A 16,095-nucleotide genomic window follows, 5' to 3' on the forward strand; every position below is an offset into this window, starting at 1 on the left:
AGTGAGAACTCTGATGAAGGAAGCAGAGGGGTAGCTATCATAGTTACAATTTCATAAAATACAATTCACTTTTGATTAATTACAAGTAATATGACTAATAGTCATAGAAAGTACACAGACAGAGGTTTAAATCCTTTAGGAATCATTCAATTATATACGAATGCACAGAATTCCATTTTAAAAACATCTTCCTACCAATAATCCAAGATGCTTAAATAAAAGGCAAAAATGGTGCCTTTGGGGAACTATTCTTTGTGGTCTCACACAAAAAATAAACACCAACTTATTATTTTAAATACACTTGAAAATGCATTATAATCACATGGTAATTAAAACTGAAATTCTAATTTAGGGAGTAAATATATATAATTTTGCATATGGTAGATGATGATTCATTGTTACCCTTTTATAAATTATTGGATTTTGTTTTCCAATTTTCATTATTTTGATTTTTATAAAAGAGGAATTTTCATATTTTTGGTACTAAAAAGAGATAATTTTAGAGTTAGGACCTTCTTTAAGAACCTTTTGAAAGAAGAAATATATAAAAAGCTGCTACTTCTGCATTGCTACAGAGTTCTATAAATATTACATGAGCAAGGAAAAGCACTTGTAAGGATGGCAAACTAATTAAACTAAGAGAATGCTTTATATTTAAATATTTAGAACAGAATTATAAATACTCCTATTCATGAGCTAATCAATTTGATTATAAAAGTGAAAGATAAGTTTTCAAAATACACCATAAAAAAACCCCTCCAAAATGGTATACATTTAGGAGGGATATTTTCTGCCACAAAAATTTCCATTGCTATTTTTAGTCCACAACTGTTGCATAAAGTATTTCTTCCATAAAAGGCTCTCACACATATAAATATAAGCTCGAGATGATCGGCTGGCAAAAAAAAAAAAAAAAAAAAAAAAAAAGACAAATTTATTTTATACTGAAATAGAAGAGAAAAAAAATCCAAGAAACATGATATTTGCAAATATCTATTTAGCAGAAAGCCCTGAAAATAAAAACACAAAACAAAAACAAAACAAAAAAGCCCACACATATCTGGAGGATATTTAATAATGATGCTTGATTGCATTATATGAGAGAACATGTAATTTTATACCTCGGGTTTCAAATCTCTATGTACCACTCCGACATCATGCATGTGGCTTACAGCCGAAACAAGCTTCCGCATGATGTAGCTGGCTTCCGTCTCACTGAAGTGTTTCTTTCTCTTAATTCGCTCAAACAGCTCTCCTCCATTTAGAAGTTCCATCACTAGAAACGTGTGAAGCTAGAAAAGACAGGAGAATGTGGAGGGGCTTAATGCAGAGGAGTAGAAGCTAATCAATGTATAAAATATTTATTGAATATGAATCACTACCAACACATTTAAATAGTCCCTTGTTAAAATAATCAAGGGCAATCCTTGTATTTTAGAGGAAAGAGTTGAAGGATAATGTGGCTTTTTTAGAATTCTATTTCGGTAATGGAAAATTTCAAGCACTGCAGAGAAATCTTTATATATATCTCCTTGACTAATTCTTTCATTTGAATTCCATTCCAACGCTCTCTATCAAGTTTACATATCTTTCTTTTTAAAGTGTGACCTAGTACTGATAATAATGTGAAATTGGCTGTTTTAAATAATAAGGAAGATTGCTGACAGAACATGGGTAACTGTCCATGAGAGGCCTGACACACACATTTAATGGAAAATTTACCTTTCAAAAAAGGCATTGTTGGATGATGTCACTTTAAATCTGTTAGGGCTCAGCAGATTAGTTTCAGGGTTGCTGTTAATACTCACGGCAAACACTTATAACTCACTGTGGGCTTTTTTTTTTTAACTGCTTTTGATTCCAATGGCATTATCTTAATTAAATAACTTAAATAGTTATATATTTACTATTTCCATAAAGAAAATAACATAGGAGCTATTGAAAAGCAAAGGAATTGTATCAGCTCTCCAATGAACACAAAAAAGTTTAAAAAAGATATCAAGTCAATATTCAAATCCAGGTGCTATGCATTATAGCAGCACCAATGTCACTAAAGAAACAAAATAAAGTATGCTTCCCTTTGAATTAGCAAAGTCCAGAAACATTGCTTCATGGAAAAGACAACTATAAATACATTATCCTGCACGCAACTGTCAAATTCTAGAAGGTGAATAACACTTTTAACGAGAGAATTGCTCCCAGGCTACTAGAGATCATGCTGATTTATCTACATCAGACAGGTAAGGTCAGAGCTAAAGGTCTGCTACAGGTATATGCCAGCAAGCTTTAAAAAAATGGGGGCAACACTTACAGTGGTTTAAGAGATAGGTTTTAGAGTCAAACCTGGATCTGAATGCCAGTTCTGCTACTTATGAGAAGAGTATCTTAATTATCCATCAGAGTCAACAGTATGAGATGGGACTATGGAAACAAAAGATTAAAATGATACATGGAAGGGTCACAAACCAAGAATGTGGGCGGTCTCCAGAAGCTAAAAAAGGCAAGTCAATAAACTGACCCTTCGAATCTCCAGAAGGAACCAGCCCTGCTGATACTCTGACTTTACACCAGTGAGGCTGATTTTGAACTTCTGACCTCCAGTCTGTTAGATGATAAATTTATATTGTTTTAGGCTTGTGGGAATTTGTAACAGCAGCAATAGGAAAGGAATAAAGCAGTAACGTACAAATCATGGAACACAAAACTATACTGCTGTATGGTCAAAGGCTGGAGACACACCCTCAATCAGTTTCACCCATTAGTGAAAAAGAGGACGGTGTTGGATTTGGGGACGATCTAGGCAACTGTCACCATTATGGAAAAAATAACTCAAAGTACCAACAACTGTATATTAGAATAATAATATACTGGTATACGTAGGATTGTAACACGAGATAGTTTACATTCTAATAACTCTTTATAAAAATAGCAAATAATATGGACAGCCACATGTAAATCAATGAGGTTAGAACACTCCCTCACACCATACACAAAAATACACTCAAAATGGTGGTGCAGCCACTATGGAGGACAGTATGGAAGTTCCTTAAAAAACTAAAAGTAGAGTAACCATATGATCCAGCAATCCCACTCTTGGGCATATTTCTAGAAAAGATGAAAACTCTAATTCCTAAAGATAATGCACCCCAATGTTCACAGCAGCACTATTTACAACAGCCAAGACATGGAAGCAACCTAAGTATCTGTAACAGAGGAATGGATAAAGAAGATGTGGTATACGCGCACACACACACACACACACACACACACACAGGAATATTACTCAGCCATAAAAAAGAATGAATTAATGCCATCTGCAGCAACATGGAAGGACCTAGAAATTATCATACTAAGTGAAGTAAGTCAGAGAAAGATAAATATCATATGTTATCACTTATTTGTGGAATCTAAAAAAAATGATACAAGTGAACTTATTTACAAAACAGACTCACAGACACAGAAAACAATCTTATGGTTACCAAAAGGGAAGAGGGGGAAGGGATAAATTAGGAATTTGGTATTAACAGGTACACAGTACTATACATAAAATAGATAAACAACAAAGACCTACTGTATAGCACAGGGAACTATATCAGTATCTTATAATAACCTATAATGGAAAGGAATCTGAAAAAGAATAAGATAGATAGATAGACAGATAGATTGGATTGAATCACTTTGCTGTACACCTGAAACTAACACTACACTATAAATCAACTATACTTCAATAAAAAAATTTAAACAAAAAAAAAGCAAATAATAAATTTAACTTGTGACATAAAGAAAAAATCAGGGATGCAGTTCCTGAGATCTGACAGTGGCCTGAAGGTCAGAGAGTGAATGTCTTGGCTGGGAAGTAGCCAGGGGCACAGCTGCAAAACCACAGAGGGGCAACTTGAAGGTCATCCACCAAGCCCTTGATTGATATGTGAGTCATCTTCGACAGGAGACTGTCCAGGCTCTTCCTAACCATCCCCAGTGGACGGGGGACTCACTACCTCCACTGTAGTTGTAGTCCAATGAGGTGGAGGCAGTACATGAGCAGGGAGAGCACTTCCCCCTGAGTCTTTGCTTCAAAGATGCTCCTTTTCTGATTATAAGCACCAAACAGCAGGTAGATGGTGATGTCATTTCTGGATGCTCACCTCACCTGATGTGAAAACCAGGCTATGTGTCTGCCTCTCCTAAGGCAATAGACAAAGTCATGAAAGGCTGGTTTTGAGGTTGGACTGTGCGAGTTCAGATCCCAGCATTACCACTCACACACTGGGAAACCCTGTTACCTGATTTCTGTGAGTTTTGGCTTTCTCACCTCATAGAGTTACTATAAGGATTGAATAAGACAACACATTTAGAATGAGTGCTACCATACCTGGATCCCAAAAGGTGTATGGTTACCATGCCCCTGCTGCTGCTGCCTGGCTTCCCCACAATGTATCATCCTTGGCCATGGTGCTCGGGGAAAGTTCAGTGTGGTAGAGAACCAGGCCACAGCTCTCCAAGTACACGGATGTTACAGCAGCACCACGGAGAGAGCCCCAAAACAGAGACCAGGTTTTCCTACTAGATATTCACTGATTTGCTATGTGACTTCAGTTGGACAAGTCTCGTGACTACCCCCCCCCCTTTTTTCCCTGTGGGAAAACACTCATTGCCTTCCTGAACATCAGTTTCTTCTTTGGTAAAGTTAGGGCCAACTGCATCTAGGATTGGTTGTAGCTCTTGTGGCTAGCACATTGTCTTGAGTAAGACTGTGTCATCCCACCCAGTCTCAGGAGGAAAGGTGACTGTAATGGGGCAACTTCTGTTGGGGAAGGTGGCAGTGGAGGGGCTGGGAGGAGACATGGGTCTGATGCAACAGCGTTCCTCCCATATCCAAAGTTATACGCTTCTGGTTAGGCTCCTGCTGGAAAGTGATACTGGGGTTAGAAGAGGGGCGGCGAGCAGTGCTCGGAGCAGAATCCACCACCTAGAGGAAGATGCAAGGGGAGCATCTTTGCCCTTCTGCTTCCTATTTGGTCTTTAGTTTGCACTAATGCGGCTTCAGGCTCTCTAAGTTCTACTCTTGAAGTGAAAGGATTAAGTTAAAGGCTGAAAATTACTGAGTACTGAGAAGTACGTGGCAATGAAGCTTCATGGGGTGGCAGCTGAGCTGGCAATAAAAACAAGGAGCTGGTGGCAGTGCCCCGGGGCTCCCCACCCCCCACCCTACTTCTGTGTCCTACATGACCACTACTGAGTCATGAAAAGCAACAGTGAAAGAAGGCATTGATTTTGGGGTGGGTGAGACTGTGTGCGGAGTGGTTTCTCTGCCCTCTCGAGTGGCTGGGTCATGTCCCATATCCCCGACTGACCCAGCGGCACCAACAAAACTGGTGAAAAGTAGAACCTTGTATATGAATGAGGATGCATAGAAAAATAGGTGGGATACCTGATCATGAAAAACTTCATGTAGTTTCACGATATTGGGGTGTCCTTCACAGAGTTTCAGAGCTGTTATTTCTTTCTGAGTATTGGCTTCCATCCTGTAAGATAAAGCAGTTAGTCTCCACGTGCCTCATCACCAAGTTTTTGTAAGTATTGCCCCCAACTCTAATTTTGTTTTTATTTATGGTATATTCAGAATGTCAGTGTCAAAGTATCAGAACGAAGCTTCCATGAAAGTAGTGAGTCACGCACCAACCAGAACAAGTAGTGCATTATTCTTGAGGAAAATGAGTCAGAAAAGAGCTAATCATATGAAGAAACGGATGCCCTCCTTGCTTGACAACTTGGTAATAAGAATATATAATCACAGAGGTAATAATCAGTTACCAAACCAACTAGCTGTCTCTCAAAGCTACCCATAGATTGCTAAGTAATTTCAGAAAAAAATATTTCAAATGTACAACTAATAGGAAAGGCAACAGCTGCTGAATTCGCTAAGCAGGGCAGACTAAATATCACTACCACGAGAAAATCTTTTCACAATAATCTCAAAAGCAGACCATAGTCTGATTTATGTCTAAAATGGATTACTTTCTCAGAGTTAGAATTGTGGATCAACTGATGAGCTGAATGGCTAAAACCATGGTTAAAAACTTACAATATACCATTACTTTCCTTTTAAATACAAAAAAATCTTAATTTATGGACTCTGTTGACTAGGATGAAGACATAAGAGAGACTGCCAGAAATGGTGATACCTTTTGCTGATAATTTTGACTGCAAATGCTTGGTTACTTTTTTTGTGTATGCACTTTCGACAAATGGAAAAACTTCCTTCTCCCAATGGTTTGTCCTTCAGATCTAGGTCATAGTGTTGATAGAACGGAGAGTCCTGATGAGAAACCAACATCATTTAACTTAAGAAAATATTAGTAATACCCAGGGATAGATAAAATTGTAGAGCAACAGAACATCATTCATGTTAATAAATATGAATGGAATACATTTATTATCTTTAATAATTCACCTTTAGCTCATCTCTATCATCTATATCACTTATATAAAATACATAATTTTCTATTGCTGTAAAAAAGGAGCTCATTCAAACTGATGTTAATAATTCTCTAGGGCAAATACTGCTATTTCCATTTATTCATTTTTTTCAAATTACATTTTAGTTGAGTGGAAAGTCTATTAACCTTACTGGAGTTGAGAAAGTCAATTAGTGTTGGTATTTAAACCATAAATATGTCATATAATTAACCACATCTATATACCTTCATCATTGCACTCCTAGCAACATTTGTCACTCCAGGACGGTCAACTCCCACGTGAGACTGAAGAGGGTCTATGACGGCTGCATTACGCTTGAACAGGATAGAAGGAGCAACAAAGGAATAGCCCTAAAAAAAAAAAATAAAGAGTAAAAAAATAAAGATTTGCGATTTTCCAGTTTAGCACAGTCTCAATTGTAGCATTTTTTTCTTAAATCAAGAAAGAAGAATGAAAAGTGCTCAAGTATTTGTTAAGCTGAATCTAATTTTATCTTATTTGTAATCCAAAATGCAAGGTTATTTCAAATCAATAGAATAAGGCTTTTCAGAAGGAGATAATGCCATCTTCTGGTAGAACTAAACCAATTCAAAATTAAAGGCAGAAAGGCACCTCCTCCCTTTCCCATCCCCAATATCTGACTCATAGCTATAATTCTTTTGCATTGCTGATAAGTTTGCTTGTAAACATCTAAATTCTCAAAAAAGGTAGAGTTAAGGTACCAAAAAGTGAGTCAAATGCTACCATTTTTCAAACCAGAAAACTAGCAATTCCAGTTAATTTCTAATTCAACCATTATTTGACTCTGATTATATTTCCTTAGGTTAATTACATTTATAATCAAGTTTTAAAAGAGGAATAAACTCAAACAGCAGAACGATATGCTGAACGAAAAGTGGTACAGATCTTCCTTGACTTACCACGGGGTTATGTCCTGATAAACCCACCATAAATTGAAAATATCACAGGTTGAAAAATGCATGTAACACACCTAACCTATCGAACATCATAGTTTAGCCGAGCCTACCTTGAAACGTGCTCCGAACACTGACATTAGCCTATAGTTGGGCAGCATCATCTAACACAGAGCCTGTATATATAATATATAATATAATGAAGTGTTAACTATCTCATGTCCCTTACTGAACACTGTACTGAAAGTGAAAGACAATGGCTGTGTGAGTCCAGAACGGTTGTAAGTGTGTCAGCATTTATCCTTGGGACGCGGGGCTGACGGGCAGCTGTGCTCACTGCTGCCGCCCAGCATCATGGAGAGGACCGTACTGCGTATCATCATTCCAGGAAAGATAAAAATTCAAAGTGTGGCTTCTACTGAATGTGCATCACTTTTGCACTATTGTGAAGTCAAAAAATCCTAAATTGAACCCATAAATCAGGGACCATCTGCATAATGATGGGTGGTTAATCTGTTCAAGCTAGAACATTCACTAGTTCAAGGAATGTTTTTTTTCAACATCTGCTATGTGCCCAGCCAAGTGCTAGACAGTAGTGTCACCAATGTCCAGAGACAGTGTCTCAAAGGCCAGATTAAACCATACTACTGGGATATTTACTAGAGTCAAAGAAAGGAAGCTATGATGCCATTTAATGGTTAGAATATTTTATGTTAAGTTTGAGAAAAGATCCTAAATATGAAATTCTTTCTAAATCTTTTTTAAGAATTGGGAAATAGTTCAGATTATTCACTGAAAATAAAGAATCAGATAGGTGGGAGCGGGTATAGCTCAAGTGGCAGAGTGCATGCTTAGTATACACAAGGTCCTGGGTTCGATCCTCAGTACCTCCTCTAAAAATAAATAAATGAATAAACCTAATTACCTCCCTCTCAAAAAAAACAATTAAAAAAATCAGATAATATTGCATATGAATTAAGGACTATTTTGTATGAATAGATGTAAGCTAAAGTAGTATTGTATTTTCTATAAAAGAAACTGAACAAAAATAAAATTTCAGGTATAAATTCCACTTACATAAAAAAACACATAAATAATGTCTGCTATTTAACAAACCATAAGCTTCAGTTAACAATTTGCAATATCTCTGTACTTAATTTTGAAGAGATTAGAGAATCATGTTTTTCAAGATGCCAAAAAACTTTCAAATGGGAAAATTAATCTTCTCCTTCAAAGCACACATGGCCAACCAACCCGCGTGCGCCCTTGGAGGTTACCTGAAACAGCCTCTCGGAGCTCTGGGGCAGTGCCGCGGGAGAGTAGGTGGGGTCCATTTCTGTGAACTCTTCTGCAAAGTTACTCACATCTAATTCATCCCGGATGACTGGCTTAAAGGGCGCCGGCACTTTTTTGGCAGCTAAATCATCCCAATTTATTTTCTGAAACAGAGAAAGAAAATTGGTACAACAGAGAAATCAACAAAGTTGAAATGTATTTTTTAAAAATAACAAAGATAGATAATAATTTTAATTGATCAACAGAGAGAGAAGCACATATTTCAAACCAATGATTAAAAAAAAATTTTTTTTTCACAGGCAGGAGCACATTTTTTTTTATTGCAGCTTGTAGCTCCAGCCAATGCTGCGTCTGAAAGATGAGACTGCTCTCCATCACTGTGCCGTCTCATCCTGGCCTCTGGGGGGCACCAGGACACCCTAGTTTACCCCTAGGGATAACAAAAATTATTTTGTCCTGAGTCCCCTGAGAAAGGTGTTAAACCAAAACCAAACTGACCCAATCTAAACTAAACTATAATAAAGCTTTAGTATGGATATGAATACTAACTGCAAAGGAGTATTTCCATTTTCTAGAGGCAGTGTTAACTAGCTCTCCTCTTGTTCTTGATATTCCTCCTGGCCATCTGGACAGATTAGGCAATAAACAAACTCACTCTAACTCATGCTATGGTTTATGTCTGTAAGTCTAAATGATGCTGTGATAGTATGAACTGATGTAAGCACTCTTTTCTCATTCAACTGTATTCCAGCATTTCAACATTGCCTCTTCTCTTCCCCATGGGATAATCCAAGTCCCCTTTCCACCCATGTCAGTCACCTACTATCTGCTAAACTGCCATGTCTTCTATTTTTCAAATTCAACCCTCTCTTCTGTTTTCTTTATGCTCCTTCTGCCACTTAGAACAACCTCAGATAATACTGATTTGAATCCCACAGATATCCTATTAATGTATTTCTCTTAAATCTAAGATATCATCAATAGTAAGATACACCACTACTGAATGTACCATTAAGAAAGAAAAAGCATTACCAATTAGAATAGTAAGCTGTTGTCTGTTGTAAGCTGCATATTGCTTTCAGAGATGGTAAAACGGGAAACTTGTCCTTCCTGGTTGGTGACATTCAGTAAGTTTAATCAACTAACATTAAGTGTTTTTATTATGCCCTCTTGTGGAGGCAATGGAGGTAGAATCATTAAATTACAGATCTTCAAATTTTTAGCTAGAATGGTTTTAGAGATCATTTAGTTCAGTGCCTTTATTTGGTCCATGTGGAAACTGAAGCCCAGAAATAAGAACTAACCTTTTCATTTAAACGTTAGCCAGTGGAAGGGCCAGTCTCTCGACTTTCTAGTTCATGTTCTTTCCTCTATGTGGCTGTAATGTTTTCCATTACAAGCATATGATTTATTCTTGGCTATTGTACATACATTAAGAGAAACTTCCAGAGTAAAGGGGTAATTAAAAGAAATATGTTGTGAGCAGGAGAACGTTTAGTATGTAGAAAATTGAATGTTATTACAATCCTCTCCACCTTCACTCCATTTGGGTCTTTACAAGTAGAATTCTGGTCTTTCCTAGTAGAATTCTGGTCTTTCCTGAAGTATCCCTGTCATTGAAAAAGTCAAAGCAATTAAATAACCTAAAACTACTATTCAAAGCTACAGAAAAGAGAAATTTCTCTAATATGAAAGCTATATTGCAATACTCACAAATACAAGGAACCATGGAGAAAAAGATCCAAGGAAAATACGATTTAGGCTATTTTGCTTGAATATTTCCTTAAATTTTACCTTGTTAATTTTTGAGCCAAACTTCTGAACAAGATATTTGAAATAGTTTGTTTAAATGTTAACCTTTCCAAGCCATATTAATCTATGAAATGCACACACTGAGAAATTAACTTTATTTTAAATGTATTTCTCACCGTTACTGAACTTTTGTAAGATGTACAGTAATATTTTTTAAATGTTTACACCAAAAGACTGAAATAAATGTGCCCTTTTCCGGGCATACAAGTGCAGAGAGATAATTCTTATTCTCAATCACTATTTGTTTTTCTAAATTAAAAAAAAAAAAAACAGTAAGCAACAACATGAAAGCTTACTTTACAGCAGATTTTTTCTTTGTTTTGGTATGATACTTTCATTCATGTTGGTGATAACAATGTAAAAGCTCAGTTTGCAGAATAAAAATAAAACTTGGATGGTCTCTTTAGACCATAAATAGTGAGGTCATGCTTGTTGATAGGACAGAATTATTTAAAAGTCATAAGCTTAGAGTTTTAGAAATCAAGGTCATGTGATCCCAAGTTGACTATTTAGATTGAAATAACTAACCAACTCAGTCAATTTAACTTTTTTTTTCCAGTTACCTAAAATTTTGGTGACTTTTTTGGACCAAATTGAGCAAACTAGGTTGAGCAGATGTGCTGGTGCTCTGTAGAATGGTCTCATTAGGCTTTTTCAGAATAAGAAAAGCACCATCTCAAGTACAAAGAAAATAAATGAATAGTTCTCTAATATATTATAGATATGTAACTGAGAAATAGGCCGATTTTGAATTTTCTAAGATTGCTCCTGGGAGAAGAAGAGATGAGATCACCATTTAAATGGTATAACACAGTGGCAGTAATTACTCATAAACCGGGGAGAGATATAAAAAATAAAAGCAGAAGTCTCCTCAGTCCATATGCCTAAATCACGAGATCATAAATGGAAACCAGTACTCAGAAACTCTAACCAATTAGTATGTAGAAAATTGAATGTTAAGATTCTCCCCGCTCTCCGTTTACGGAGAAAAAGACCATATAGGTCTCTATATGGTCTGATCCTTTCTTAAAGGGTTCCTGTCATTTAAAAGAGATACAACGTACATAAAAATAGGGAAAAAATAACTCTAAAATGGTACATGTTCACTCATTTCATCAAGAATGCCAAGTACCCTGAAAACAGCAGGGCATATAAAACCATCTGTTCAATGTTTCACCTGAAAAAAGAGATGTTCTTTGATTTCATCCGCATCACGTGGACCACATCCCAGTCTTTTCTTGGGATCTTTCATCAAGAGACGCTGAATGAGGTCTTTGGCTACAGCACTCATTTCTTGGGGATACGGAGGCTCGCTTTTTAATATTCTCCTGGAGGCAGATAAAACTTGCTGTTAAAACAACCAGAGGACGAATCTACAGTGACAGTGTTCTTTGCAGAAACGATTACAGTGTGACACACTTTGAAATTGAACTATATATGAAAAACAGAGATAAAAATATTTAAATTGAGATACCATGAAATCACATTTCCGAAACTTAAATAAGCAGAAACAGGAAGTATTGGATCAATTTCTAGTACATCAATCCTAATAGGAAACTACCATCCCAAATATTTAATTAGGAAAAAAAGGCTTGGGGTTGAATTAGATTCCTTATCTAGGGACTTGACTCTATGATGAAAGATTTCATAGTAGAACCAACTTTAATAAATTCAGAGCAGTGAAGTCAGCACTCAGATTTGCAAGGACAAAAGAAACCCCAACTGTACCCGCCTCACTTCTCTTTCCCCGGATGCCAGTGAACAGAAGGCGCCAGCGGGAAGGCAGAGGGAAGGAAGACCGAGACAGGGAGAGTAAGAACCACTTGGAAGTGGCTCAGCTTCTGATATCTGAAAATGAGCACCAGAGCTGGGGGCTTTTCATGGGATGAAAGCATCTGCTTCACTACCTGCTACGATGAAACAGACAGGTAAGCCTTTGAAGGCGAGTGGTGCTCCAAGGTAGAGTGAACATTGCTATTTATTATGGAAAGTAAAAATTGGGATAGTCAGGTTTCCTGATGAAGTATTTTAGATTACTCTAAAGTCACAGAAGAAATCAATCCAATTCAAATGTACCTTTGCCCCTCTTAAAAGCCAGAGCAATAATTTAAAGAGAAATAATGGAAGGGCCTGAGTGAAATTAAGAAGCTTAACACAAGACACTTGGAGATAAATAGCTTCTCAATTATTTGGGTTTGCAAAAAGATTCCTCTGTTGTGCATTAAAATATCAATAACTGTTATGAAACCAAAAACAGATAATAAGTTGTAACAGACAGTATCATGCTGTAAGAACAGGGACTTTGGAGCCAGATCAGTTTCAAACACTGGCTCTGCTGCTTATTGGCTGTGTGACCTTGAAATAGGTAATTAATGTCTTTGCACCACAGTCTCAACCATTTTCTCCACAGCAGTACCTACCTAAATGGGTATTATGATGCATCAATGAGTTAAAGCGTCATATGGTGCTTGGAATAGCACCTGAAACGTAGCATATGCTTGATAAATGTGGGCTCTAGCTTTCCTACTCCCTCACTGAAGGCAACCACAGGAAAAGGGAGACACTGTGGCAAGTAGAAACTGAACATCAGTGAAACGATGGTGGAACGGTAGCTTTTAACTAAACATTCCAACAGGAGTGTTTATTTCAAAGCTAATTCTACTTCTAGGACTCCATCCTGGGAACCTAAGAAAATGCTGAAAGAACAAGCCAAAAAAAAAAAAAAAAGAAAAAAGCAGACCCCTCTTTTCTTTCTGATTCTTTAGTTTTCTCCCATTGCTCACTGCCCATCAGGGTTGCAACATTAGAGAGAAGAAGGCACTTTGGCTGACTTCATCTGAGGGTACTGACTCTGTACCGTTACTTAAACCTGAGTCACCGACCTTTACTGGACGTCTGCTCTGTACCAGGCACTGGGGAAAGGAATGGTCAGTCTTGTTGACCATAGTGGGTTCATGGAGAAGGAGGGCCAGCGAGACAGCAGTGAGCACCCGAAGACAGGCACGGCCCCACCGAGATGCCCAGACTGGAGGGAGGCCCGGGAGGCCCAGGAGACCCCGCGCACTCCTTGGGGCGGTGGTTTGGACACACCACCAGCAACACTGGTGTGTAACCGAGGTGTGCGGCAGGTCCACGTGCAGGGAACAGAAGTTTGGATTCAGATGAGACAGGGATTAGATCCGGAAGAAACAGAGTAGAAATCTCTAGGAATTCCTGCTGAAAACAGTGCTGAGAAGGGAACACAGAAAACAAACAGCGATGGCCCCAAACCCTCCCCTGTCCTAAGTGAAAATCCTGCGACCAGAACCAGCGGGGGCAGACCCTCACGGAGGATGCTGGACACCAACCACCCAGCGTGGAGGAGGGAAAGCGGGAGCCACGGTGGAGGATCACGGAAGGACCATCACCAGGCACCCTGTTGTCTCGTGAGCAGAGTGGCACGGGGTTTCCTCAGCGATGTGGAGAGGCTCGGAAGCCCACGAAGAGGACCTGAAACTGGGGGCAGGGTGGGAAGGAGGGAGGCTTACAGCAGGCTCAACCCTTTTCTCCACAGGAAGGTGATCTTAGATTTACCTTCTCCTTGTACTGTTTCCTTGAAACGCACCGGTTCAAGATGGCTGTGAAGCATCAGGTGCGAAGTCACCCCTGAGACGTGAACTGTGCCCGCCCGACAGGTGTGAGCAGGCACGTGGGCCCTGGGGGTTTGTTTCATCCAGGACTATTTCAAACACCTTCTCCAGTTTCTGTTGTTCTCCCCTCCCCAAGGGTGCCCTTGTTGGGGCTTGGAAGCCATGCTCATGGGAGTTAGAAGAGAGTCCCTCTGTTGAGCTTCCCATGCCGGGGTGGTCCACACCCACCCACCTGGTCTCATCACTAGTGGCTGAGGGTTTCCTTTCTGGGCTGGGAAGCCAGGCCTGGGTAGTTGGAAGGACCCCTGATGAAGATGTGTTTGATGCTGTCATGCCAATACACTGTGTTTCCTGACCTCTATCCTTCTAGAAAGCAAAGTAAAACTAGTGCCAGATTCTGGCCTACTGTGCCCTGTGAGTATGACCATCAATCTGAGTGCCAGTCCACTGGGGCTGTGCAGAGTGGGCACTAAGAAACGCAGAGGCAGGTGGAGGACTCCTCTGGGACGCCCAGTCGTAGCAATACCAGGGCATCCTGCAATGAGGGCTGGGAGACGTTGCTTGAGTGTTGCTGGCACTTCACCTCTTCCAATGTGCTTCATTTCTGAATCAGTAATAACCCAGAGCTATTTTTTTCTTGCTTGCAATTGAATCTTAGAGCCCTCTGTCAAATCAGAACAGGCTCTGAGTTAACACATCACGTTGAACACTGCACGTGTACGCTATCATTTAATCCATACACAATCCTATCCAAAGGTATTACTGTCCCTGTTCTACAGATGAGGAAAGATTCCTTTCAAAAAGCAAGAAATACACAGAGGAATTAAAATTTCAACCAGATATTTTATAACATGGATGATTTTAGTATTTATTCACCAGAATAATTGATAACATAGTTCAGAAAATTTGGAAAAAGAAAATAATTGGGGAGAATTTGCCCACCTACATATTAAAATGTATTATAAATAAAACTGTGAAAGTGAAGTGGTAGTAAAATAAGTGAACGGCCATATCAAGTGGACAGAAGAAACAACTTGAAAAATAGCCAGGCATATACAAAAAACTTACACTGTTTTTAAAAAGTGACCAGCCAACATAGGAGATGCCACGTTGTTTGACAAATATGTTGAGCAAACCAGCTATTTGGGAAAGTAACACACAAGACAAGACCTTGTCTTACATCACAACCCCAAATAAACTCTGAATGGATTGAGGAATTACATGTAAAAAGCAAAATAAAAATAAAATTAAAACCTGTAACAATATATAAATGAATATAACATTTCTTCCTATTCATGAATGTAAGTTTCTGAAAACCCCTGTGGTAAGAGAAATTCACAACTGATTAGCTTGAGAATTTATGGAGCAATAAAAAAAAGAATTTATGGAGTAAAGGGTGAGGACATCAAGATTAAAATGGCCCTAAGACGGAGAGAGAGATGGGTAGATGGGTAGATACATAATTAGCAAGTATGGTAAAATACTCAAGCTAGAATCATGGCAGTGAGTATGTGGGTGTCCACTGTAACAAATATTTGAAAATTTTCATAATAAAATGTGGAAACAGTGAGCCTGTGAAACTTGGCACATGTGTTTTGTATGTTCACTAAAATGTAACAACAAAAGGAACTGTCCCAATAAAAAAATTATCAATCCAAGACATGGAAACAACTTAAATGTCCACTGACAGATGACTGGATAAAGAAGTTGTGGTAAGTATATACAATGGAATACTACTCAGCCATAAAAAAGAATGGAATGCCATTTGCAACAACATGGAAGAACATGGAGATCATCATGCTAAGTGAAGTGAGCCAGAAAGAGAAAGAAAAATACCATATGATATCACTTATATGTGGAATCTAAAAAAAAAAAGGACATAAATGAACTTATTTACAAAATAGACTCACAGACAAAGAAAACAAACTTATGATCACCAGTGAGGGGAAAGGGTGGGGAAGGTT

General features: G+C 38.3%; 1 protein-coding gene across 3 annotated transcripts in view; it reads right to left on the bottom strand.

Annotated features, from left to right (window-relative positions):
* Positions 1–16,095, bottom strand: part of RPS6KA5 (ribosomal protein S6 kinase A5) — a 170,737-nt gene that overhangs the window by 19,177 nt on the left and 135,465 nt on the right. For all 3 annotated transcript variants that reach the window (XM_031454182.2, XM_031454183.2, XM_031454184.2), the window contains 6 exons: positions 11,680–11,830; positions 8,672–8,833; positions 6,705–6,830; positions 6,186–6,319; positions 5,432–5,525; positions 1,122–1,292 (listed from right to left, as the gene is read on the bottom strand). In XM_031454182.2, coding sequence (XP_031310042.2) covers positions 1,122–1,292; positions 5,432–5,525; positions 6,186–6,319; positions 6,705–6,830; positions 8,672–8,833; positions 11,680–11,830 — 838 coding nt within the window. The remainder of the gene's footprint in view (positions 1–1,121; positions 1,293–5,431; positions 5,526–6,185; positions 6,320–6,704; positions 6,831–8,671; positions 8,834–11,679; positions 11,831–16,095) is intronic.

Source organism: Camelus dromedarius, chromosome 5, assembly GCF_036321535.1.
Source record: "Camelus dromedarius isolate mCamDro1 chromosome 5, mCamDro1.pat, whole genome shotgun sequence".
Taxonomy (NCBI): domain Eukaryota; kingdom Metazoa; phylum Chordata; class Mammalia; order Artiodactyla; family Camelidae; genus Camelus; species Camelus dromedarius.